The sequence below is a fragment of the Heterocephalus glaber genome, unplaced genomic scaffold (assembly GCF_053883595.1).
Source record: "Heterocephalus glaber isolate CG9 unplaced genomic scaffold, H.glaber_assembly_v1.0 deba00001442, whole genome shotgun sequence".
NCBI lineage: Eukaryota > Metazoa > Chordata > Mammalia > Rodentia > Bathyergidae > Heterocephalus > Heterocephalus glaber.
This window is the reverse complement of record NW_028258296.1, coordinates 49,789,376-49,817,333: the sequence shown is the minus strand read 5'-3', so window position 1 is coordinate 49,817,333 and position 27,958 is coordinate 49,789,376. Positions and strand designations below refer to the sequence as shown.

The window sequence follows — 27,958 nt, the reverse complement described above, 5'->3', positions numbered from 1 at the left end:
CAGTTTTTTCAGCACCATTTATTAAAGAGGTTATCTTTCCTCCAGTGAGGGTGTTTGGCTCCTTTGTCGAAGATGAGATGGCTGAGTGTGTCTGGTGTTGTTTCTGCATCTTCTAATCTGTTCCACTGGTCCTCAGGTCTGTTTCTTTGCCAGTTCCATGCTATTTTTATCACAGTAGTTTTGTAGTATAGTTGCAGGTTGGGGATTGTGATACCCCCTGCCATGTCTCTGTTACCTAGAATTGCTTTTGCTATTCTGGGTCTCTTCTTGTTCCAAATGAATTTTTGGATTGTTTTCTCGAGGTCTATGAAGTATGCTGCTGGGATCTCAATTGGAATTGCATTAAATCTATATAGCAGTTTTGGAAGTATGACCATTTTCACTATATTAATCCTTCCTACCCAGGAGCAGGGGATGTCTGTCCATTTTCTGATATCATCTTCAATCTCTCTTTTCAGAGTGCTATAGTTTTCAGAGAAGAGGTCTTTGATTTCTTTCATTAGGATGATTCCTAGGTATTTCATTTTTTTTGGATGCTGTTGTGAAAGGAATTATTTGCCCTATTTCTCTCTCAGTGAGTCTGTCATTGGTGTAGAGGAAAGCTATTGATTTCTGTGTGTTAACCTTGTAACCAGCTACTTGACTGAATTTGGTTATTAAGTCTAGAAGACTTTTGGTGGAGTTCTTGGGGTCTTCTATATAAAGTATCATGTCATCTGCAAATAATGACAATTTGACTTCTTCATTACCTATCTTTATTCCTTTTATTTCTTTCTCTTGTCTAATTGCCATGGCTAATGTTTCCAGAACTATATTGAGCAAGAGTGGTGATAGTGGACATCCTTGTCTTGATTTTAGTGTGGAGGATTTCAGTTTTTGACCATTTAGTATGATATTGGCTGTTGGTTTTTCATAGATGGCTTCTATCAGTTTGAGGTAGAGACCATCTATTACAATTTTTTGTAGGGTTTTTATCATAAATGCATGTTGGATTTTGTCAAATGCTTTTTCTGCATCTATGGAGACAATCATATGGTTTTTGTCCTTGGCTCTATTGATATAGTGTATTATATTGATTGATTTGCGTATATTGAACCATCCCTGCATCCCTGGGATGAATCCCACTTGAGCAGGGTGTATGATCTTCTTGATGATCTTCTGCATTCTGTTTGCCATTATCTTATTAAGGATTTTTTGCATCTATGTTCATTAGTGAGATTGGCCTATAGTTCTCTTTTTCAGTTGGGTCTTTCTCTGCTTTGGGGATCAAGGTGATGCTTGCTTCCAGGAATGAATTTGGGAGTATTGCTTCCCTTTCAATTTCACTGAAGAGTTTAAACAGTAGTGGCAGTAGTTCCTCTCTAAATGTCTTGTAGAATTCAGCAGTGAAACCATCAGGGCCTGGGATTTTCTTAGTTGATAAGTTTTTAATTACATTTTCAATTTCATTGGTTGATATTGGGTTGTTCAGAATTTTTTAGGTCTTCTTCGTTCAACTTTGGTAATTCATATGTATCTAGGAATCTGTCCATTTCTTCTGTGTTGTCCATCTTATTGCCGTATAGGTTTGGAAGTAGGTATTGATGATCCTCTGGATTTCTGCTGGGTCTGTTGTAATTTCACCCTTTTGGTTCCTAATTGCATGGATTTGGGCCTTTTCTTTCCTTTTTCTGAGAAAGTTGGCTAAAGGTTTGTCAAGTTTGTTGATTCTTTCAAAGAACCAACTCTTGTCTTCATTGATTTTTTTGTATCATTCTCTTAGTCTCCATTGCATTGATTTCTCCTCTGATCTTTATAATTTCCTCCCTTGTATGAGCTTTGAGGTTGTCCTGCTCTTCTTTCTCTAGAAGCTTGGGGTTCAGCATCAGGTTGTTTAATTGGGCTCATTCTGTTTTCCTAATATGCATATTCACTGCTATGAATTTCCCTCGTAAGACTGCTTTCATTGTGTCCCATAGATCCCGATATGTTGTATTGTCATTGTCATTTAATTGAAGGAACTGTCTGATTTCTTCTTTAATTTCCTCTGTGACCCACTGGTTATTCCAAAGTGTGTTATTCAATTTCCACGCGTTTATGAAATTTTTTGAGTTTCTTTTGCTATGGATCTCCAATTTCATCTCACTGTGGTCTGATAATGTACAGGGCATAATTTCAATTCCTTTGCACTTACTTACACATGTTCTATGTGTGAGTATGTGGTCTATTTTGGAGAATGACCCATGTGCAGCTGAGAAGAATGTGTATTCTGATTTTGTGGGGTGGAAGACTCTGTAAACATCTGTTAAGTTCATTTGTTCAAGAGTTCGATTGAGTTCTAGTATTTCATTACTTATTTTTAGTCTAGTTGATCTATCTGTGACAGTGGGGTGTTGAGGTCCCCCACTACAATTGTATTAGTGCATATATGACTTTTCATGTCCATTAGTATTTGTTTTATATAGTTGGGTGCACTAGTGTTTGGTGCATAGATATTTATGATTGTCATCTCTTCCTCTTGGATTCTTCCCTTTACAAGGATGTAGTGTCCTTCTTTGTCTCTCTTAATCAGTGTTGGTTTGAAATCTTCTTGATCTGCCAAGAGGATAGCTACTCCTGCTTTTTGGGGGGTTCCTGTCACATGGAATATTGTTTTCCACCATTTAACTTTCAGTCCATGAGTTTCATTTTGAATTAAGTGTGTTTCTTGTATGCAGCATATTGTTGGATTTTGCTTCTTGACCCATTCTGCCAGTCTATTTCTTTTGATTGGTGAATTGAGACCATTAACATTGATGGTCTCCTACAGCCTTTTAACCCAATGACAGTCACAGTGTCCTTTCATGGTGGAAATCACGTGGTATTTCTCAATTGTAGCATCTAGGGGCTTTCCACTATCTACAGAACAAAACCCATACTCCTGCTGTGGTTTCATTTCATTGGTTCTTCACAGGGGGTACTTTTTCTCCCAGGGGACATTTGGCAAAGTCTGGAGACATTTTTGGTCTTCACAAGATGGGAAATGCTACTGGCATCCAGTGAGTAGAGACCAGAGATACAGCTAAGTAGCCCACAATGCCCAGGACAGTCCCCCACAACAAAGAATTAGATAGCCTAAGATGTCCATAAAGGTGAGGGGCAGGGACCTGCTTTAAATGATCTGACCCTAACTCTTTACAGCATCTTGGATCACTCTTCCCCCTGCCATGCAGCAAACTCACTGACCTTCTCGCTATGCCTTGAACCCACTGCCCCTCTAACTATCCTCAGGTCTTTGCACCTGCTGCTTCCTCCACTGAGCAGATTCCTACCCAGAGATCTGCACAGGGCTAATGTTTGCTCATCATTTAGTCTACCCTGATGCCATCTCCTGGTCACTCTACTGTAAATGGCGATCCCTAACCCCAGCAAACCTCACCACTCTATTCCCTTACCCTGTTTCATTTATTTCACAGCGCTTAACTCTATATTTGTTTTGCTCTCTCCTCACCAGAATATAAGAATGACAGCAGGAAATTTGTTGGGTTAATCAAGTAGTGCATCACATAGGAGCTCAAAAAAGTATGTTTTGAATGAGTAATTTAACAAATAATCATAAGTGGGCTCAGACATGATTTACTATAGAAAGGTAGATGAAAAAACAATTGGTGGAAATCAGCATTTCTGAGAAGGTTTTCTGGAGGAGGCACTGCATGGGCTGCAGTGCAAGCTTCCTGAGCCACCGGTCCTTCCGCGTGGGCTGCCTAAAATGGAGCAGGACTTTTGGGACCAGCTTTCTCTAAATCATACCTGCGGTACCCTTCCTGTAGGTTGGAATCAGCTGTGGACTTGAATCTGTAATCGCATGGGGAACCATGCTGCAGGATCAAGGGCCCAAGATACCCCGGGAGACAGGAGTCAGGGAAGAGAGTGAGTGAGAGAGAAGCAAAACCAGAAGGAGCAATCTTAGCTCAGGGCGCTCAGATCAAGAGAAGTCCAGTCAAGGGGGTAGAGAGGGCTTTGGGAAGGGAGAACAGATGTCACCAGGGAGATGTCCAGGTCAGCTCATGCTGGCAGCAAAGGGGATGGCTGCTTTCTGCCATCAGCTTGCCAGGAGCTGAGTGAGGGGGCTGTGAGTGGACCCGGAGTACTTGGAAGGCAAAAGAGGAATAAAAATCAAATCTCTCATGCTGCCAGGTAAAGATTGTGCCCTGTGCAGAGATGGAAGCACATGAGATAATTATGTGAAAAACAGTTCTAGGAGAATCTTGATTTCACATACTCTGCTCCATTGTCCAACACTGGTCCTGTGCTCCAGTTGAAACATCATTGTAGTAACACCACATGTGACTATGATCAGCACATGCCTGGTCCCTCCATGGAGTCAGCCCCCTGCACTATCTCACAGTAACAACACGTGAGGAAAATGAAGTGGGGGAGGGGTGGGTCAGGATTACATTTCCCTGGCCCCAGATTCCAGGGGATACAGATTCTGGGGTTTGCAGGACATGGAGTCTCCTGGGGGCTGGAGTGCCTGGGCTCAGGCACTCAGATCTGGGCATCTGGATACGTTCTCTGAGAGATGATCAGCGATCGGGGTCGTACCCTTGCATCCAACCTTAGGACACCAACTCCTGACTCTAGTTCATTTCGCTCCTTGTGTATTTGTGAAGAGATGACTGCATGAGGTTAGCTGGCCAACACCTCATTTTATTAGTCTGTTGATATAAGTTTAAAGCAACACCTCGAATGTAGACAGCTTACTCCAACCTACCAAAAATATTATTATGAACATTTACAAGCTCTAAAGAGTGATATAATGGTGACAAAATTCAGAGTGTTGGATTGCCCTTCTGGCTAATTTAGTCCTGACTCAGTCCACAGAAACACAGACTTTCCCGCAGACGTGGCCTCATAGTTGCCTGAGCACTGTGTGCCTTGCAGGGCTAGGGCAATGAGGTTGTCTGCCACGCTGCCTCCGAAGCTCGGAAACACCACAGGCTGACCATCCATCCCTGCTTCTCCAGAGCCACTGACATGCTTCTCTGGCTTTTTATTCACAAAACCCAATGGCCAACTTCTCCTCAGGTCCCCTTCCCGGAACGCCCAGGTTGATGCTCTCAAATTTCTCAAAACGTCATCTCTGGCCCTTCAGTCATACTGAGAAATACATGGCTCACAGAGACTCACAGCAGTGCTATCCCATGGGCAGATTCTCTTAGAAACCGTCAGATTCTCACCATTTGAAGGCAATGAACCACTCTTTGACAATGCATCAAGTGGAAGATGCTTTGGTCCTTTCTTCCTGTCTGACAGACATCGGCCCAACCTGGATCCCTCAAGCATTAGGCCAGAATTTGGGTGGGGACAGTGCAACTTTCACTCCAAGGGCCTCTTCCTTTCACAGAGCCTTCACAGCAGTAAAAGCCACTCCCACAGATTTCTGGGGACAACTCCTTACTGCATGTGGTGGCTTTGTCATTTGTAAGACAATGTCATGCTATGCACAGGTGGGTAGGGACCAGTCTCCTTCCTTTCTTCCTACTGGCTTGGAGCTGACCCTACCTGGCTTTCACTCCTCATTCCTGGGATGGTCACAAAAACAAGGGAGCCATGGCCCTGAAAGGAATTGAATTCAGTACACAGCAAGGGGCAAGGGGCACAGAGCTTAGCTTTTGCTACTGGCCCTGCCAGGAAGTGCTAGACCAGGACAGGAAAGAAATTCCACAGGCAAGAGTCCTCTAGATTCCTTGGATACAGACATAAATTGTAGGAGGTCTCATTTCTCATCACAGCTACCAAAACGTATACAAAATGCTATAAAGATATTTCTACCTGTGCTCCTAAGCGAGCATATAGAAAATGGAGGAACTTTGGTTCTAGCAAAACTGGTAAGTAGGATTAATTCTGACTGCAAGGTGTTGCCTATTTTTGAGCTAATTATTCAGCAGAAATTGTGTTCTCCCTGTGCACACACTGCTCTGGGCATGAGGAACTGGAAAGATTTTATTTTTTCAGTATTGGGGATTGAATCCAGTGAGCTACATCCCCTGCCCTTTAAAAAACTTTCTTTTTAATTTTGAGATAGGGTTTTGCTAAGTTACTAAGTTGCCCAGGATGGACTCGAACTTACCATCTTCCTCCCTAAGCCTCCTAGAGTTCCGGTATTACAGCAGCACGCTTGGCTTAGAAGGCTTATACTTGCCCACAAGGGGCTTGCATCTGATTGGCACCTCTTATTTTAACTTTAATTCCAAGGAAGACTTTAGCCTTTTGGGAAAAGGATCATTGGAATAAACCTAATACCACAGGTCTGGCTGTCAGGCAGATTCTTCCATGACCTTGTACCTTTGGATATGAAAAGGAAATGAACACATCTTGTACGCCTTCCTTTCCCCATCACATGCTTCTGCCATCTGCACCTGCCTGTGCCTACAACACACTCACACACACACACACCACAAAAAAGTGGAGACACTGATACAACTGCAAACATTAAAGAACTGAAGAACCTTGTGATTCAAGCTTCATAGAATCACAGTGTTGAAAGAATCATGTGAAATCACGCACTCCTTTTTTTTAAATCCATAAAAAAAAAGGAAGGAAAGGAAACCCAAATGCTAATAGAGATGTACATTGTCTAAAACCACAGTGTGAGCAGCGCAGCCCTGCTTGGGTCTCAGTTCATTTTTCCTTCTCTTCTTTCACCCACTATTTATCAAGCACTATCTTGCACCAGAAGCTGAGCTGGGCACACAGGATTCATCGGTGGACAAAGCCTCTCATCCTCCTGACAGGACTTACAGCCTAGTCCACCAGCGAGCAGTCACCACACAAAGAAACCCAAGCATCCTCTCCGGGTTCCGTAAAGGAGAGAGCCAAGTGCTGTCTTATCGTGTGTCTTGGGGGCAGGCAGCAGGCTCCTGGAGGAAGGTGTGATTCACTGGAGATCTGGAAAGTAGCCAAAGATAACAGGAGGTCCTCCTTCCTCATCCCAAAAACCTTTCACCACGATGTGCTGTCCCCAGCTCAGGTGGATTTACACCTGATCCTCCACGGTCTTCTCTTCTCACCTCCACACTGGCAACTTGAAATGGGCCATAGTAGGCATATTTATTAATGCCACAATTTGGGACCCCCCCCCAACTTTGGAGAGCCATTTCACCAACACTCCACAGGCTTCATGTATTCTACCTGCTCTCTGGCTGTGGGAAGCACAAATACTGTCCTACAAACCAAACACCTTGTCTCCCTGCTGTAGAAACTTCCAGGGGCCTATTCCCAGAGAGGCTCTGCCAGCAAGTGACTTGGGCCTTGGGGCTGTTTATTTCAGACCCTGGGCCATCTGGCTGCTCCTGGGACCCAGGACATCCCAACAAGTTAATACCAAACCACGAAGAAAGAGCCTGTTCTTGTGGTCTTCGTCACCTCCTAGCCATCTAATGATATTTATCAACCTCCCACGCCTGCCCAGCTTGTATGAGACACTTGGCCAGGCAGATCTCAAGTGAGGCTTTGACCCCTCAGGAATTCTGGGCTTGGCTGAGGCTGCAAGGCTGACATTGTTCTTCCTTAATATAACACAAGCTGCTCAGGGTACAGAAGCAGGGCTAGGAGCACAGCCAAGGGCACAGGGTTAGGAGATAGCACTGCTGCTGTTCCTCACAATTTGTCTACGCACAGGCAACGGGGTGAGTAGGGTTAGAGTGCACAGGAAGTGTGAGTGCTGTGGTCAAGTTTTAAAGCCATGGATTCTACAGCCCTTGTACTCCCACTACCACCCTCACTCTCTGAAGAGATTTGCCAAAGAAAAAGTGATCTGAGTTCTTCCAAGGACTGTCAGGAAGCAAGGATGGGGTAAAGGTTGTGCAGAAGTAAGGTCTTCGTTTCCAGGAAATATGTGTACATCTTTCAGTACATGTGTGCATGCCTGTGTACACAGGTAGGTGTATAAGCACATATACATGTGTGCATGTGCATGTGCATGGGTGTGTGTTCACACGTGCATGTGTGTCTGCAGTGCACAGAATGTGAAAGGGAGCGTGACTGTGTAGTGGGGCAGGGTGCACACAGAGCCCTCACCCGGGGCAGTGTGGTAGAGAAACTAGCAGGAAAAGGCCAGCCAGAGGTCTGGTTGGGGAAAGAGCTGTGTACTCTGGTGGACAGACAGGATTCCTGTCCCTGTCCCTCTGATCACCTACCAGGTGCTAGAAGGGACAGTGGCTAGCAGCACCCTTGGCCCGCGCTGGAAGAGACATCCCGGGAGCTATGGAAGCCCAGCCATTTACTATCTTGACCTTGGATCACCACCATATGGAGTGGCAGGGAAGTTCCAGGAGGCACCTGCCCCACCCAAAGCAACATCAGAGGGTGACAGAGAATAGCTCCTGAGTGAAGCTGCATGCCTGGGGGCGGAGAATAGATGGGAGTGAGCCAAGGGAGTCCTGCTGGGTGAGGGCCGAGCAGATGGGCTGCAAAAGGTTCTGAGTTTTTAGGGTACACAGAAGAAAACAAAGGAGAGAGGTGGCCAGAAATCACCCATTATGGAAAGGCAGAGGGTAGGACAGGGCAAGCAGCCAGGCAGCCAGAGGCTGGTGGACAGGAGGACAGTCCTCAGCCCTCCAGGAGTCCCGCCACTCCCCGGGTCCCTCTGTCTGCTGTGCTGCTCTCATGGCCTGCTTCCTCAGTTCACATGCTGCTCCCTTCCCCAGTACTGCCTTGGAACCTGAGGGTAATGCATAGGGCTCTGAGGCCCCCAGCTCAGACAGGGGGTCAGTGCCACAGTCTGGAGGGGACACGTAGGTTATCAGGAGAGGGACCAGGGGCAGAGGCAGAGTACAGTGCTACAGGACCTGTCCCACACAGGGCACCCAGAAGAGGGGATGGAAAGGCTCGCTCACCAGGCTGTGCCCCAGGTAGAGCTGCATCTGCCTGAGGAAAGAGCCAACTGCTAAGTCACACAGAGGCTCCCAATGCCAAACTTCAGCCCTGGCCCTGGAAGCCCCCAAGGCTGTGGAGAGAAGAGGAGAAGAGGGATCTCAAAGAGGAGGGGAATCAAGAGAGAGAAGAGGAACTCAAGTTTACAGCAGGGCACACAGGTAAGGCAGCCTTGAGAAAGGTGAAGACCCGTGCTACCCACTCAGCAATGTCTCCGAGGCCAGCCCTGGGGTCCGGTTTCTCCACTGAAATGCCTGTGGTCTGAAGATGAAGAGGTGCTTTCCTTATTAACACTGAAATAATTAACTTGTTTATGTCATTATGCTCATTGTCCAAATATTGCTCATTAAAATGTCTTATTGCTGATAATTGCCCAGCAGTCACAGTAAACACGAACCCCCGCCAGTGCAAGGATGCATTTCTAGTACTTAGTGAGCACCGAAGGTTTGCTTTGCTGCCACATAATCACCTGACTCAGGTCGCCTGGCTGCAGCTGGGCAGTAACTCCTTATCAATCCCAGGTGAAGAGTGCCCTGATAAAGAGCAAATTATTCTCTATGATCAGATCCCAAAATATGTGGGTGACAAACACAGTGGCATTGTTCCATGACTGAGCCTGTTTTCCATGTGTGGGAGGAATTCCAGACTTGAGAATTCAGTATCCAGACTTCGTAGATTTTTTTTTTTTTCTAATGGAGACAAACACAACTAATGATAAAGAACAATACCAGCTTGGCATCTCCACTCCAAAAGGCTTGGGGTCAAAACCTGACCTCCAGAGGGGTTGGAGAGGATCCAACAGCAACCATTGTCTCCTGCTGTCAAACTGGGCCATGGCCTCCACCAGACCAGCTTTCCCTTGGCTTCTGGAGAAGGGACGCAGAGCAGATGTGCCGGTCCGCTAATGCGCTGGAGGATGGAATTGTTCTCCTCACTTATTGGAATCAGATGCACAGGACTCACAGCAGCCTTGCAAACAGATGGGAGCTCCACGCAAGCACCCGCATACTGGAAAATTACAAGAGCCATGACTCCATCTCCTCCTCTCACTGGGCAGGAGAAAGGCCGTCCCTTCTCTACCTGGGCACTGAGGTCGGGTCCATGTTAAATAAAGAGCTTCTAGATAGCTAAAGCAGTACAGTCACCCACCCTGCCCCTTATGCGAAGCTTCACTTTCCATGGGTTTAGTTGCCTGTGGTCAACCACAATCTGAAAATATTAAATGGAAAGTTCCAGAAACACACAATTCATTAGTTTAAAATTGCATGTTGTTCTGAGTAACTTGGTGAAATCTCTCAGCGTCACGTTCCAGCCCACCAGAACATCCATCATCTTTCCGTCTAGTGTACCCACGCTGTCTCCCCTGCTCACCTGCCAGTCGCTCAGCTGCCGCCCGATTATCAGATCAACTCTTCAGCACTGCTGCTGTGTGCAAGGGTCCCTTTCCCAGCAGCTTGACTGCATCGCCCCGCCTACGTCAGCACCTCACTTCCTCCATCACGTCACGCGGCCACTGGGTCATCTCGCCCTGCCACAGGAAGAGTGAGGATGGTTCAGCGCACTTGTGAAAGAGACCCCATTGGCATAACTTTGATTACAGTTTGTTGTTATAATCATCCTATTTTACTATTAGTTATGACTTTTAATCTCCTTCTGGGCCTAGTGTATAACTTAAATGTTACCTACAGGTAAGTCTACATGCAGTATGCAGAGCATTCGGTATTATCTAGTTTCAGGCACACACTGGGGTCTTGAAACATATCCCCCAAGCATAAAGGGAGATTGGTGTATAAAAATTTAAATGCAATAGATAGTTCTGGAAGGATGTGCCCTATATGTGAACATTAGTTATCTCTGAGTAGATGGAATTGGAATAAAAACCAATGTGACGCATGTAGAATTGAGCATACTTTGAGGAAGTTACACTGATCCTCCGGTTGTACTCAACTTGTCATAAATCCTGAGGTTATATAAAAATATTTTTTAATATGGAATATATTTAATAAATGTATCTCGAATGCTAGACAATAAGCTATTTCATCTGCTTTAGATTTTAAGAGTTTAATCTAAATTGAATTTCTTTGAGATTCTTTATATTGAAATTAGATAATCTGGATAATATGTTAAGTAAGAGTGAGTTTGTTGGTTGATTTTTTAGATTTACATAAAATAACAGATTGGATTATAGTTCTATTTGCAAATAAATTTACAAGAAATAAACTATTCATAAGGCTAATATGAAAATTAAGTGAGATCATCCATCTCAAGTATTACCAGTAGTCACAATACCTGACACACGTGAGATTTTAGCTATCATTACAGTGAGTTTTATCATTATGGGTGAATTTTAGCTATCATTAGTGTTCTCTCTCTCTCTCTCTCAAAAAATGACCCCAAGATCTGCAAAAAAAAACAAGCAGACAAATCAGCAGATACCAATTTTCTTATTTTCTGAATTTACCTGAGATACATGTGAGTATAAAACAAATATCCAGGGTCTGAGTCAAGTCCTCCGTCAACTCTTAGATCTCTTCTCAGCTACACCCCAGGTTATGCTTCCTAGGATGTGGCAGGAATTTAGGACTGAAAGGGAATTTAGAGACAAGGTCCTTGTACAGATGCCTTCCCCTCATGTCACAAGGAAGCAAAGACAGGAGCAGCCCATAGGACCCTGAGTACTATCTGCCTCTTCTTGCTCTGACAGAGGCTCCCTAGTGGCTGAGATACAAAGATCCTGACTCCCCCTGGTGCCTTAGACTGCTCTGCAGGACCACACGGTGTGCAGCGAAGCCCTGGGCGTGTAGTGAGTGCTGGTTGATGATTTGTTCAGACCTCTGATGTGCCAGCTGCGTGCTCAGCAGTATAAGGGATAGGAAGCTAAGAAAGACAGTCCCTGCCTTCAGGGAGCTTTCCAAGACTAACAAGGCAAGACACAGTAGGGCATGAGGTGCTCTCAGAAAAGGGGAGCTTGTTTAATTTCACCTACAAAAGAATGAAAATCAGAAATTGAATCACAAAATAAATCTCGGCGAGCTAGTTTTTGGACTTCCTACACTGGACAAGTCTCAAGGCTGGATATTTTCCAGATTCGTAGTTTCAGGCCTTGGCTTCTCCCTCAACTCTAGACTTAAATCAACTGCCTTTTCGAACTCTCTACCTCTATGACCTGTCTAAGGTATCTCAAATATAGAGATCTCAGTATGAGAGCTCAGTGTAAGGGATCTTGATACATAAGTGTCTCAAAGTTAACATGTCTGAACCTGAACCCTTGACTCGACCCTTCACACCTGCTCCTCTGCCAGCATTCTCCACCTCAACAAATCGCACCTGCATCCAGCTGGAAGCCAAAAGCCTTGGCGACTCCTTGATTCTCCTTTTCCTTCACTCCCCACATCGCAGTCCAGCAGGGAAATCCTATGGCCCTCTTCCTTCTCCACATCCCTCACGCGGTGTCCTTTCACCTCCCCCCACATTGCCATCAAACCCAGGCCATCATCACTTCCCATTCCGGTCCCTGAAGGAACTGCCTACCTGGTCCTCTGCTTTCTACTCCTGATCCCCCATTGTATGCATAGATTTAGAGTGCTCCTTTAAAATTGAAAATTTATCGGGGTTTTTTTTGGGGGGTGCTGGGGATTAAACCTAGAATCCTTGCACTGAGCTACATTTCTAGCCCTATTTATTGATTATTTATTTATTTGTTTGTTTGTTTATTTTTGAGACGGGGTCTCACTAAGTCACTAAGTTGTGTCACTTTCCCGCTCAAAAATGTCTGCTGGCTTCTTTGTCTCATCAGAATAAAGTCCAAACTCACCAGGGCCCTCAAAGTCCTGTAAGAGCTGTCCTGAGCTGTCACTCTGATCTCACCTCTTTCCAGCCTTCCCCAGCCACAGGAGCATGTTGGCTGTACTCTGCTGAGCGTGCTTCTGCCAGTGGGCCTTCGTGCAGGCCATCCTCTCTGCCCAGACTGTCTTTTCACACTTCTTCATCACTCTCTCCCACACTTCAGTCGGATCTCTGTGAATACCACCTCATCAGAGAGACATTTCCTGTCCAATCTAGCACTTCTCCAATGTGTAATTCCAAAATGCTCGCCATGCTTTATTTTTTTTCCAACACTTATCACCAACTGCCACTTTGTTGGCTATTTTTTGTTTGTTTTCTGTCTCTCTCCACTACAATTTAACTGCTCTGAGAGCAGAGAACTTTCCCATTATGTTCATAAGTATATTGACTCCGGTCTTTAGAACACTACCTTGACACATGTAGGTCCTGAGTATGTAGCTCTTAAGAGTGAATCAAGAATGCACTTTCATTCTGTACTTCAGATTTCTAATCTTACTTAATCATACTCCAGCATGCAAATCTCTTGCCCCTACTAGGACGGTTTTACCCACCTCCATAATCCCCACAGTTCCTAACATGATGTGCCCAGATGTAAAAGTACTCATTACATGTGTACTGAATTAAACTGAACAATTGCCAAGCACTAGCCACAAAGTTTGTGACTTCAGTCCAGTTTCTATCAGCTGCAAGAAGCACTGTGCCTCAAGGGTCTGTTAATTTTTCTGAGCCAGTCCCAGTGTTTCGTGAGAATCTGGATGACTCTTGAGAGAAGGAAGAGCACAAATAGAGCTTTGTGTGATGAAGAAAATGGGCATGTTTTCCCTGACCTTTTGCCAGGCCCAAGTGTGCAGAGCTGAGCTCTGGGGAAAGCAGCAGAAACAAATGTGACCAAAGGGCTGATGGGATCTGAGCACCGAAGGTCCAGGTTCTGTCTTGGAGGGGAGATTTATGCCGTATCACCACCACAGAACCATGCAGACAAACCACAGTGAGTCAGACACGGCTTTTTGCTCCTGTCTGATTTTGTTACACTTCTATGGAACCAGAAAAATTTGTTCCTTGCCTTTGGAATCACATCTACTTGCTTGAGTGATGGACAGTAGCCTTTCCACAATGCCAGCTCGGGACTCATGCCCCAGGCCCTGTGGAAGAGGAGACTACACTATACTGAGAGCTTCCTAAAAACTGGCTCCTTGGAAGACATCCAGGTACAGCTCAAGTTGTAAAAAATTCAGTTATAAGTGGGGCTAGAACATGACACAAGGTACTAGGAATCACTTTCAAATGTATCTCAAAATCAACGCTACTTGCACAAAGAGATTTAGCTCTGCCTTCAATTGTTTCCTTAGGCTGAAATGTTTACATAGAAATAATTCACAAAATACGCCATTGTCTGCTTATATTTTCTCCTGATGGCAATAGAACTCTGCTCAACTCCCCAGGTTACCATCAGTTATTTTTAAACTGCTTTGTCTTTTCATAAAATCCTTTGGCATATGGAAGTCTTATTTCAAAAGCTGATCAGTAAAAGAAAAAATAATTGTATATTTGAAGCATATATGAAAAATCTCCTAATAAGGTAAAGGAACTTAATATGACAGTATTTTTGCTTTTACCTTTTTAGTGGGTTGGTGCCCATAAATGACCCATATCATTAAAAACTATGCCAGGAAACCCACCAAAATCAAAGCAAGTGCAGATTTACAGAAAAACAAACAGCAGCTGCCTCAGATCATGCAGGGGGCTGGGGCCAGAAGTCTGCTGAGAACTCATCAAACTCAATTGAGCAGTTCAGGGCAAAAAACATTTAAAAAATAAAAGAACAAGCCCAGTGGGAATATTAAGAAAAGACTTGTCCAGATTTTTAAAAAATATATACCCAAGGCTCAATCCATTACAACAGGCCAAAAGCTCTAAACCAGAGCCGCAAAGAGGCCACTTAAGAAAGCTACTTAAATGAGGCATACGGAGTATCCGGACCATTCCTTCATACACGACTGGCTTGGAAGGATGGAACTTTTCCTTCTCTAGAAAGTCTCCAAATCACAATTTTATGGCCTTTGTGATGCTGGTTTTCAAAGCCATTGTCAGTTCAAGAAGGCATTTTCCTTGCATGATTTTAGACTATTCTCAAAGTGAATTTCTTGGTGTATTGATTTAAATGTTTCCAAATCTTCAGCAAAAAAAAAAAAATTGTTTCCAAGGTGAAATAAGTTCAACCTCAAATAAGTGAAACCTTCTCAGGGACTCACAGTGCCTTCTGGCGCATGGAAAACTCTGAGTAAAGAAAGCTGTTTGTGACTCAGCAGTTCCCAAATGTACTTGACCATGGAGCCCTTGTTTCACCAAGCTACATTGGACATCCTAGAGCTGTAAAGCACTGGTTTGGACATTTCTGTGATTTCAAGGACAAGACCAAGAGCCATGTCTATTGAGATCATTCATTCACTTTTTAAATGGACATTTGTATGTTGGCTTCTCAAGCCAGGCTATGCTTAGACACCAAAGCAAATGCCAAGAAGAAAGGGTCTAGATCCCTGCATGGTGGTAACTGTCAAGGTAATGGGAGAGATAAACATGTACATAAATATCACCATTTCATGATACAGACTTCGTTTCTTTTCTTTTTGGGGTACTGGGGATCGAACTCAGGTCCTTGTGCTTGCGCAGCATATAGGCTTCTTTTCTAACAATTTATAACCTGAGTTGTTCCCTAAATATTTCCTGACCATTTGTCTTACCTCCCCCCGTTGTTTATTACTAAAACCAAGCTTCATACCTTATACGTATGTAGTATTCTCTATGGTAGCTAGCTTGGGATTGGACACATCCTCTAGCATCTAATGGATACAGGTTGATTGATTAAAGACTTAGGTGACAATTGTTGACTTCTTAATTCCTTTTCAGCTTTGTAGTTCTAAGAATCTTTCTGAAATACTGGTACAATTCTGTGCCGACAAACTTATGATGAACCACAAAAGTAATGAGTAATTCAATGGCTGAAGTTTGCTAGGGGCTATCTTAATGCCAAAGAAGTAACAAAATTAATACATGCTGCCCCTCCAAATGACAAGCCATAGAAAACTAAAGCCTTTTACTTTCATCTTATAGACTCTCTGCTTAAGTGTTAGAAGTTAGAACTTGGTGATTTGACCCTGTAAACGGAGAACAGCCAAATTTCTGATTTTATATGGGCATCCTGGGAATTAAGTGAATATTTAGCCATTCATTGTAGAACTTAATACAAATTAGGGTTAGCCACAATTGGTAACACTTGGGGAGTTGTTAATTCTTGCTGGCAATCTCACTGTAAACTCCCTTCACACATTTCAGATTTAAATTTGGCATTGTCATCCAGATTGTATGCACATTTATTTGATTTACATATGCTGAGTGGTTCCTAATTGTACGATCAGTAAGCAAACAGCTCCTCTGATGCTTTAAGTATTTGAGAATTCTTCAAAGCTGAGAAAATTTTATAAGAATAATGTGCATGTAGTGGAAATAAGCTACATCACGTTCTATTGTACTGTCACAAGATTTCTCAGCCTCTGTGATACTGACATTTTGGCCGGATTGTTCTGTGTAGTGAAAGGTGCCCTGGGCATCATTGGAAGTTTGCATATCCTTTGCCTCTATACGCTAGGTCCTTCCTACCCCCTTACAACACCAAAACTGTCTCCAGATTTTGCAAAATGCCTCCTGTGGAAAGGATAGAGTTGGAGGAACTCACCTCTCATTGAGAATGAGTAATGATAAAAGAATTCCTGGTGGCTAAAGTCAGTTAAACACTGAAAGCGAATTTTTCATTTTGTGGATGATCAATTAGTATGTCCACAGAAAATGGGAAGCCATGTTTCTTGTCCTTTGGAACTAGGTAACTCTGTCCTCTTTCTAGCCTATGTGGCTTGGGACAAATTATCCAACTGGCTCAGAGTCTCAGTTTCCTTATCAGTACCAAAAGGAGTGCTTACCCCACATTGGTAACAAGCAGATGTGAGCCATACACTGAAAACTTCCCAGTACTATTCCTGCTGAGTAGCAGGCATGTATTAAATATTCCTAGTTCCCTTCCTCTTTCTACTCCTCTTGCTACTCCTCCCCTGCCCCCTCTCCCTTTTCCCAGTATCTGGGATGAACACAACTCAATTAAATATACTACAAATGGTTTGATGGTTTCTTGCCAGTTTTTTCCTCCCAAAGCACATCGGTACCATTTACCAATTCTCATTTTGTGTTCAACATGGTAAGACTGCTGACTTCATTAAACAAAGGGACCATTCCCAGAAGGTTGACTGCTCAGTCAGGGTTATGAACACCTCCATCAGCACCCATTCTAAACCTTCAAATCGGCCTGATCATTTCATCTCTGCAGAAAAAAGCACCCGAGGTTAGGCACTGTGGGCAGTACACTGACTTGAAATCCCAAATCTTTGGTGTAGTACTACATGCCAAGGATTTACAGAGAGGACATATGGAAAGGCTTACAAACCTTATTTTCATTTAAAGGCATTATAAGAACATTACAAGCCATTTGGAGAATGAGGGAGAGAGAAAGGGCTCACCCAAAGCTCTAACACTCAATACAACTGTTTTCATTTATATATTTACTTCCAGGCCTGATTCCTACATACATGTGATTTCCTTTGGCTACACTGATTTCACACATATTCTGCTCTAATCTGTCCCCTCACCCATTTTGCGCTAGATCACAAAGATTGTCCCTTTTTTCTATTGTTTTCACAGTTTTTGTGTTTTATAACAGCAAGAAGTTCCTGAAAAAGATTTTCCATAAACTATCTCTTTAGTGAAATGTACTTGGCTTCTGATTTTGCAGTTCTAAATAATTTAGTAGGGAAAATTCATACATATAGTTTTATTCCCCTCAAGGTAATTTTCTTAGGACAAAAATCTCAAAAATTGGATTAATAGGTAAAAACTATGAACATTTTCTTTAGTTTTAAATATAGTATTGTCAAGTTATTTTAAAATACATTATTTTGATTATAAAAGTTATACCACTACACAACATTTGGTAAATACAGTGATGCATAAGGAATAAAACAAAACATTACTCATAATTCTTTAATTCAATGACTACTAATATTCACTGTGTTTCCTCCTGGACCTTTCCCTGTCTTTAATATATACATCTATTTAAAATTAGGTTTATTTGTCAAGACTTAGCTTCCTAGTGAGCAGTTACACAGAGTACTGGCCTTACCTACAGCAGTCACATGAGTGTGTCTGGTCATCACAATGAAGTGATCTTGTGGGGGTGCAAAGGGTGTGTGGCTCCAGACCACCTGACAGCCTCAGGACACCCAGGAGTTTCTCCACATCATCTGTTACAGGCCACCCATTTACCCGCCTGGCCACTAGGACTCTTTTATCTAGATTCCTAGCAAATATAGCCTGGCTGATCTCATGCAGGACTTGCACTTTAAAGTCAATGTATAAAAGGCCTGTGAAGTTGTAGCCAAAGTTACCTTGAAAACCCTTTAGGGAGAACAGCATAGTGCCTCTCACTGAATCCAAACAGCTCGTTTTTCCCGCACTGTGGGAACAGGTTACTCTTCCTTCAGTTGAGCACCAGACGAAGTAGTTGGTTTGCAAAGGAACCAAACCAAGTAGTTGGTTTGCAAAGGAATTGTTTTCTAAAAATACAAATATTTAACATCTGTATCACACAGAATAAACATTCAGTGGGAACCGACTCTGCCTGAAGAACGTATATTCTATATACATGTACAAGGGCTGATCAAAAGTACAGTGTTTACATTTTTAAAAAATTATTACAGTAAAAGACATATTGCCATTAATCTCCCTCAGAGTATTCCTTTTGACTTTGAATGCACTTATTCCATCGTTCTTGCCCCTTCTGAAGCAGACTAGAAGTCCTCTTTTTTGAATATCTTTATGAGGTATGATTGAAAAGAAAAAAATGGAAGGCGGGCCCATAAAAATGTTACAGTGTGTCCTCATCCACCTTAGTCTCCTGATCGAGCACTATGTGACTTCTGGCTCTTCCTCAAGGTCAAAATAACCAAGAAATGTCAATGTTTTGAGTTGATTCAGAACACTGAGGCAACCATGACAGCAGAACTAAAATCACTCACAAAAGAGACTCCCAGAACTGCTTCGGGAAGGGGTAAGAACTATGGGACAAGAGGGTTCGAAGTGAGGGGGAGTACTTTGAGGGGCATTAATAGCAATGTGTTTTTAACTGTAATAATTTTTAAAATTTAAACATTTAGTGTATTTTGTGATCACCCCTGGTATTTGTATGTTCGGACACTCATTTGATAGAATGACATAAGGAATCACCCTCATTTTAAATATTATCCATTCTTTCTTTCCCTCACTTCTTTCCTTTGTTGTTCCTCCTTCCTTTCCCCTCTTTTTTATTTTTTCTATTTCCATATAATTGAATCTGTGCTAGTTTAATGCCCCTGAAACAAGAGGCATTAGAGTTATTTGTCGTGGTCAGAGCACTGCTCACAGTGGGAAGTCGACCCATACAGGCAGCACATTCTGTTGGGTCCACATCTCTCCAGTCAAGGTGGCACCTGCCTCTCTTCCATTCTGCGTGCTCATTACAAATGGGTCTCTGGCAACAATGGAGCACACTCCTCTCCCTCGCCTTGTGAAAGCTTTCTTTCCTGAATAAGTCACTTCCTTACTTTCAGCCATTTTTGCTACGGAGTGGTTTCCAGATGCCTTGCCTGCCTGGCTCGCTGTTAATATTCATCTTATTGGGAAGAGAAGGACTGTGGATCTTGGGCAGAACCTCTAGTTTCATCAGGTCATTCACTGGCCAATGAAGCAGCAGTGACAGGGAAGTGGATATGGCAGTGGCACAGGGGAATGATGGAAGCCTGACCTTGGGACAGCCGGCCTGTGCAGCTCAGCTCCGACAGCCTGCATCCTACATTTATAGATTGCACCTGGTGAAACAAAATGATGCAAACCCAGTGTGAAATCAAGGTATACCATCATCTATCTCTGTTTGGATCTTGTTTGGGGTTTTATTAATGACAGTAGATTTGATTACACAAGTTTACAGTGTAACTAACTCCAGCTGGATCCAAGCATCAATGGGAAACCCCAACATCCCTGATGTTAACCTTTTGTCCTTTCCACTCATGATTTCTTTCCAAAACATTTGCTCTGAATCTGAAAAAGGTGAGGTCATACGGTCTCGTTTATTTTAAGGCCAAGTATGGCACACCCAGCCCGGCAGCCCCACAATGGAGGGCTTTGTGCTGAAGATGCCATGTGCCCAGGAAGTGGCCTTGTCCTAACTGACCTAGGTGATAAAGTCTGTATCATTGTGCACCATTATCATTAGGTTTGGGCTCAGCTTTGGAATTTGCCCAACAGAAATCATATTCTAATAGGCCGTTAAATGAGGCATCATCAGGTTTATCTTGTAAGGTTACTAGAAGCTGGTTCAGTGAAATTTAGGTCTTTACAAATGGCGACTCCTTGGGCTTTTTCCCTAGGGAAATCCAGTAGTCACATCTCTCTGGCACAAGCTGTGGCCTGTGGGTCTCCCTATGATTTGTGCAGTGATTTCTTGCTCTTAGCAGAACTGAAGTCCAGGTCATCTTCAAAGTCTTCTCTCAGTCTGGCTCCTTCTCCCTTTCATTGTTTCTCTGGTTCTTCTCTCAGGCTCATTGCCCTCTTGCTGCTATTGCTTCTTTGCCATTTGAATCTCTTTCTCCATCCTCCTCTTGCTTTGCCATTTCTCCCTCTGTCATTTTCTTGCCCTCTGTCTCCCCTCATTTATTGACCTTGCTCTGTTTCTCCCACTCCCCTCCCTTCCCTGTTACTTCTTACTGTAGCTTCATCTTGCTCTTTGCACTTTTGCAGTTTCCCTCTATGATGACATCAGGTTTCTTAAACATCGGACAAATCCTAACTCACTAGATTCTCTGAGTGCCCACAGGTGTTAGATTGGTTCGATTCCATCCCATCATGACTCGCCCATTCGTGCCACAGCACTCATCGAGCTCCAGGCTGATGGGAAACCAGATAGGCATTTCTCCTTCTGTCCCTGACCTGGGCTCAGCCCCAGGCTGGCCCCTAATTAGAATCAGCAGATCCAGCACCAGGGCCAGAGCCAGCATCAGTGCCAACATTAGTCAGATCCCCCATAGTGCCAGGTGGGGCAGGGCCAAGTCGTGTAATTAATGGCCAGTGTGTGCCTTTCTGTGCCTGCCAAAATGTCCCTGTTACCCTGTAAGTGACAGCCACTGCTCACTGGTGAAAAGCCTTCCTCTACTTCTCACCTTCATATTTATTGTTCTTGAGACTCTAGAGGAAAACAGTGTGGCCCAGTCTCTTTAGAAACTCTTTAGAGAGTTTCTAAAGGAAATAGGCTGATTGCAGAAGGAACTTCCAGATTTTTACCCCAGTGTTTGCATGCTAAAACCACCCATGTGCTTACACACAGCAACATGATTTCTGATATTAAACTATCTACTCAACTCAATATGGCAACTCAGAAGAGGCACTTTCTCTTCTGGCTAGGCAGCCTATATGATTTTCATGATTTGAGATTCTCATTCTTTTAGGAAAAGAATGCTAACAACAAATTCAAATGCTAACGACAAAAGTGCTTGTATCTTCCTTAAAAAACACTGATGGAAATCCAACCTCTTCTTTGCCTTGTGATTTACTTCACCACATAAATTTGGGGGAAAAAAAGTCAACAACTTACAATTGAATCCACTTCAGAATGTTCATTCTCCATTTGATCTCTTTGCCTTTCTGTTTCGTGCTTTTTACTTTCCACTCATCCCTCAAACCAAAGTCATTGCTTGGCATTTTCTTGTTTTAGAAAGTGACAAATAGACCAAGCAGAGAAAACACTGTATGTTTTGGACTAAAAATGAAATCATTAGGGTAAGTTTCTATTCTTGTCGCCTGGAATTTTACTCTGGTTCTGATTAAGCTCAACAAAGATATTATATTCGATGCTTTCCTATAAATGTATGAGATGTTTTGCTATTGCATGTCCATGAATGGAAATATTAATAGATTCCACTTAGCTTCATCAGCCTCTGGCTTGATCTTCACACCCAAAAAGCCAACGGAGGGCCGGGGATTTAGCTTAGTGGTTCCACCGCCTGCCTTGCAAGTGCAAGGACCGGAGTTCGATCCCTGGTACCAAAAAAAAGAAGAACAAAAACCCAACGGACAGAGTCACATCCCCAGCCCAGAGCGAGTAGTTCCTGTCTTGCCTCCGGCTGTTCTTCCAAATTCAAAAACAAGATCTTATTCAGTAATGTATGACAGTTACAGAATAGCCACATTCTAATTTCTATAGATTTCCCAGTAAGAAGCAACTGAATATTACTTCTGAGCTTCTGTCTTCCAGGACCAGATTTATATCGGAATCATGGGTCCTCTCAAAACTTGTTCCTTGGTGGTTGGATATTTCCTGGAGGAGGGAGTACAGCCTCTGGGCTTGCTTGAGGTTGTAAACAAGGAAAGGCTCATGACAGATAAGTGCCTCTGTCAAAGTATTCTGCAAACTAGAAAATCAGCACTAGTTTTGTTTTTCTAAGCAATTAGGTAAATTCAAGAAAAGAAAATAGGTCAAATTCCACTAGCGCAATATTCATGTCATAGAAGCAGAAATGGACACTATCAGCACAAAATCCACAGGACAAAACTGCTGTTCCTTTGAAGCGATCAGAAGTGTGGCACCTGGAATAGGAAAGGAGCCGCACAGAGCAGGAGGCCCCGGCACTACATACTCTGTTTTTCTGTGAAATGGAGACAACCCTGACCAACAAGACTTTTAATAATAAGTATTTTTAAAAATTATGCAGAAAGCCCTTAGCATCATACACAACTGTTATTTACCTTCAGGAGTAGTAATTGTGTTTACTTCTAACCCACTGTTCATGCTACTGAAGTGCTTAATATGTTTTAATGTATGACATTGCGTTACCTCTAATTTTCTGCCTAAAAGTAGGTGGCTGTCCTTACCAATTAAGCTGAAGCCCTAAGGGCATTTCTCTGACGTTTCTATCGCAGCCCCCTCCTTTCTTCCTGCAAAGCCAAACTCAAACTCTCAGTTGTGGCATACTCACCCTAGTGACCCAGATGGAAAGAACTCTACTCAGTCTGAGTGAGTGGCAAGAAGGAGCGAGCTGGCCAGGCCTCCTCCTGGAATAGCCGGCTGGCTTCTTCTCTCTCTGGGATGGACGTGCCAGAACAGAGCTAGACTCTGTGCCCAGCCTTAAACTCTCAGAGAACTTCCCTCTTACAAGTGGGACCCAATCACTCCCATGGAAACAGAGATGCTAGAAGCTGAGCGGAGGGATCAGGGAGTGCTTTCCCTTTCTGCAGAGGATTAAGCACCAAGGCTACTTGTCTTCAGATATAAAGAAATGGAAAAATTCAAAATAGCCTGCAAAAATGTGCACTTATCCTTAGTAGATTGCATCAGTCAAATAGAAGAACCTGACTCACTTTGGAGGACCAAGGTACATAATTCCTTCTTTTCTTTTTGAAATATGTGTATATTATTATTATGACAGTCCTTGTGACCATTATAGCTATTACTCTTCTGTGATAATTCTAAAATTTATCAAGGTTTAAACTGAGAAGTGTTGTCATCAACATTATTTGAAATACAGTGTGGGCAAAATAAGTATCTTAGCAGAAAGAATGGAAAAAGCAGCATCTGAAATTTTCAGCAGGTGCTGAAAATAATATAATGGAATATATAGGAAATCGTGCAAATTGATTTCAAGACCAAGCTCTACTCACTACTCAGCTGAAACTCATATGGACCTAAAGAATGTGTTGAACTATACTGGAAGAGACTACATGACCTAAAGGATTGACTCTCAAGGCCTTGAGAAACATTGGCCAGATTCTCAATACAAAATCCACAGGGCAAACACTGCTGCTCCCTCCAATCAGTTCTTTAATTTTTCAGACATGTTGATGGTGATGATGGTGATGTTCCTTGTGGTAATGATCATAATGGCGGTGGTAGTGGTACTGATGGTGGAGGTGGGTAATAGTGAGGGTAAAATGGTGGAAATGGCAATGCTGGTGGTGAACATAGGCAGAGACTGAATTTGGTGGTAAGGAAGTGTCACGAGATGGTGGTGGTGGTGGTGCTAAGATGATAATGGCCGTAGGGATGGCTACAAAGTTGGTGGCAGTGGGGCCATTGTGGTAGCAGTGTTGGTGGGTGTTAGAGATGGTGCTCCTATGCTCTATGGCTCTGAATCAGAGGCTTGACTTCTATAAATGCTGTAACTGAGTTGAGAAGTGAGCAGAGAGAGGGGAAACACTTAGATCCCAGGGCTTGATGAGTTCAGGTGCACAGGAAATGTTTGGTGCACTTCTCGGCCAGTAACCTCTCCACCTGCCTTTTGGAACTTATTTTACTTTAGAGACAATGTAGGCAAAACAAACTACAACCAATAGTACAGTGTATATCTGCCTAAGTATATATACTGTTCTAAAAGTTGTGAAGTTTGGGGGTTTGCTTGAGATTTTGTTTGTTCTATTTTTAAATTTTTATTTATTTTTGCTTTTTATCCTCAAAAAGTTGGAATCTGTATTTTGAGAATATAGAAGACAGATCTGCGGAAAGAAGGAAAAGTAGCAACAGTTCAAAAGAAAGCATGGGCTGAGAGTCCTGGACACAAGTGGGTGGACACAATGCTAGAAGACAGCAAGGGGAGAACCCTTCTTACACAAACTAAACCAAACTTGGATTTAGGTAGAGCTTAAATATAACTGAGGCCAGCACACAGTCCGAAAAATGGGTGAGTGGCTCTGGGACCAAACATGAGAGCTGGAGCCGAGACTAGTGGCTGGGGCTCAGAGGGAGCTGGGGCAGTCAGTCAAATCCCCGTCTTCCTGGGGACAAAGGGTGACACTCTTTCAACCGGGCATGGCAGAACGAGTCCCTGGAAGGCCTTTGAGGTGCAGCTCCCTTCTCAGATGGAGCCCTGGAGCCAGGGACTCAGCTGATTCACAAAGAAAGGAGCGCAGTGCTAACAAATGGTTTTCATTATCATCGTGCAGTCTCCACCCTCATTCTGTATGTGTATGCTCCACTCTTTTCTTTATTTTTTCATCTTCTCATGGCTTGTAACTAAACAATGAGGTGATTGCCATCCCAGTGGATTGCACAACATACCCAGAGGCTGGGCTGGAGCATAGCCTCCTGCAAGGGAATTCAGGACAAGAAAAATAAGCACCCTGGAATTAAGGAGGGGTTTCTTATGCACAACACCTGTGTGTGCTTTTTAGCACTTGTAATGAAGGCTGAAGGAGGGTCTGTATCTTGGCTCCTCAGCAGCACACCTGTCATTCTACCACTGTGGCTTTTTCCTGCTTAAATAAACCTCACACCACCAGTGAAGACAACCTCTTTCCATTATCTAGACCTGTGGATTGGGACCACTTATTATTTCCCAATATTACATGAAATAATGATTTACTTTGGTTGAATAAACTGGCACAGCTGTGTGAAGAGTTTTCAATTCTGCTCAGTAAACATTCATTAAATGCCCACTCTAGGACAGCCCCACGGATAAAAATACACCTAAAACCTCAAGAAGTTAATAATCCAGCAGGAGCCTAAATTTATCCTAAGCCCTTGGATGACTGAGCATACGTTTGACCATGAGGAATGTCTTCCATGTTGTATTCATTCTCCTTGTGACTCACTTTCCCTCTGAAACAGCAACTACCCCAAGCAAAGTTGCTATAAATTTACAGTGCCTGGCAAATTTAGCTGGAGCTAGAGATCACTGCCCTCAGCAAGCCATGGCTGTAACTGGAGCTGGAGCAGCTTCCTCCCTCTGACTGAAATGGATCATTTTAAAAGCAACTGTTTCAGTTTGTTACTCAGCATCTTTGTTGGCAAATGATTGCAGATAATCACCCCACAGCTGCAGAACGTGTGCTGCAGCTGCTTGGTCCCACTGAGCATGTGCAGGACCAGCCATTCGGGTCACAAACTGGGACACTTTGCTGGCTCCTTCCTGCTTGAGAGGGCCATATAGGGGCACGGGGTGGACATGAAACAGTGTTTTGTCTTCTGCACCCAGCTGTGCCAGTAACTCCCTACCTGATTTTAGCCAAATAGCTTTAATAAAATCAATGAGAATAGTTACTGGTAATATTGATATAGTGCCATCTCCTTGCTGGGCATTGGGCTAAATGCTTACACAATTTAATCCGCTTAATTGCCCAATGTGCAAGGTGTAATTGTTCTGATTTTTGAAAGGAGACACCGAGGTTGCAGAAAGGTTAAAGTCACACAGTTGGTAAGTGATAGGGCTAATATGCATCTGTCAAGATCAGCTGGACTGAAGAGCTACTACTACTGGCTCTTTAGAGCTCTAACAGTATGTGATGATGGTAGAACAACAGAATTATGAAGATTCTAACATAAATTTGTTTCTATTTCTCTGAATCTTAATCATTTCAACTGTTCCTCTTTAGAAGCAAGAGGACGAGTGGCTAGTTTCTGTGTGTGTGTGTGTGTGTGTGTTTGTGATATGACTGAGAGTGGAAAACTGCCCTCCTCTCTGCAATTTCTAATTACCCACAGTGTTCTGGATCTCTGGAGACAGGTGCACTCTGTGGGTCTCTTGTTAGCTCGGGAGTGAATTTCCCCAGTGAAGTTTTTCTGTTGTTCATGTGGTCATGGTCATATAAACCCTAAAGGAGAAAGATCCTGAGAAGATCGGGAATATTCTGAAACATAATTATATGAGAATCAAATGACTTTAGAGGGGACAGCAGATTTTAGTCTCTCCTGACCTTTCCTCCTAAGATAATGAAAGAAGGAGGTGAAGTTCCTGAACTTGAGCTCAAGAATGCCTGCCCCAGAGCCCTTCATTACAGTTAACCACCAACATTCCCCATTTGGGACCAGGATGGTTAAAGCTATACACAGGAAGTTGCCAAAATAACACAAAGCCCCCTGATGAACACACATGGAAATAAACTCTTCATCTCCAGCTCTTATCTTAGCTGTTGGTTACCTGGGATTTGTAAGTGCTGCATGCCTGGGCAAAGACAGGCTGAGTTATCTCTTCCATGCCTTGAGTCAGATTTTCTGGGTGTGAAGCCAGAAGACAAGCCAGGAAATGTCAGCACAGACGGGTGAGGGAGATGACAATTGAGTGACAGCTGAATTTCCAGGTGTCCAGTGTGTCCCCTGTGATGTGTCTGGTGCTGGCTACTTGTGATCCTGTTTTCTTGGATGCAGGGTGATTGAGCTGCAGCAATTTTTGCAGTGAAACTGAAGTCCAGCTGCTCAAACAGAATGGCCTCATCTCATGGACACTTTAACGAGTAAGGGTGGCATTTTACTGGAAATCCTTTATTTGGGTCCCTTGGCTCATCCCCTACACTCCTTAGTAGAAGGACGGGTGGCTGTTTTAAAAGCCCTAGGACCCCGTGTGTCTGTAAGCCAGGCTTTTTTTTCTGATCTTTTTTAAGAGCTATGGATCTTTCACTCGTCTTAATTTTTGAAGTTACATCTCAATTGCATTATAGACTTATGTGTTGTAACATTTCTTGACCTATTGCTTGGAAAACATACCACACACTAAGAGGAAAAGGCTGGCTCAAGAAGAGCTGAGGACATTTAATCCTATAAAGCAAATGGAATAAAAGGCTTGAATCTAAGTTAACATTCACTGGCACCGTTTTGTTTTCATTCAAGTCTTCAGTCCAGGTGGCCATCCCAGGTGTGCCGTGGAAACCTCAGGAGGTGCTGTTACTGTCAAACGCAAACTTTCACTCCAACTAACCTGAGAGTCCCCTTTGCTCCCAGTCCTGCTGGCTGCTCTGATCTTCAAGCATGAGAACAACAAACCAGGGAAAGAGCAAACGCATAGCTGAAACAGATCTTTTTCTTGTGGTTTAAAGATCAGCCAGTTGGAACCAAGGAGATGTGTTGTTAAGGTCGCAGAAAAGTTTGAAAAACTTGGATTGTTTTTGGCACTGAAGTGTAGATTATAGATATATCATTCGTATTACTATGCTGATTGGTTATACTAGAAGAACTGTTATTTAGCAGCACATTCTTGCAAAAATATTCTGCCCTCAACTCTGTTATGGAAGGTTGCTTTGTGTTTGAGTCTTATTTTCTACATTAATGTCCTTGTAATTACCCACACTTTGAAAGCCTCTCCTCAGTGTTGGCTATTATAAA

General features: G+C 43.3%; 1 protein-coding gene across 4 annotated transcripts in view; it reads left to right on the top strand.

Moving 5' to 3' along the window:
* Ngf (nerve growth factor) overlaps positions 1 to 27,958 on the top strand; it is a 59,463-nt gene that overhangs the window by 13,212 nt on the left and 18,293 nt on the right. Inside the window, exon 2 of one of the 4 annotated variants that reach the window (XM_087213303.1) lies at positions 27,008 to 27,093. The exons of 1 other annotated variant lie outside the window; for it this stretch is intronic. In XM_087213303.1, the coding sequence (XP_087069429.1) occupies positions 27,065 to 27,093 (29 nt within the window). In that variant the 5' untranslated portion in view covers positions 27,008 to 27,064. Of the gene's footprint in view, positions 27,094 to 27,958 lie in introns of all 4 variants that reach the window. 2 more of the 4 variants (XM_087213302.1, XM_021265739.2) reach the window with 2 other exon arrangements.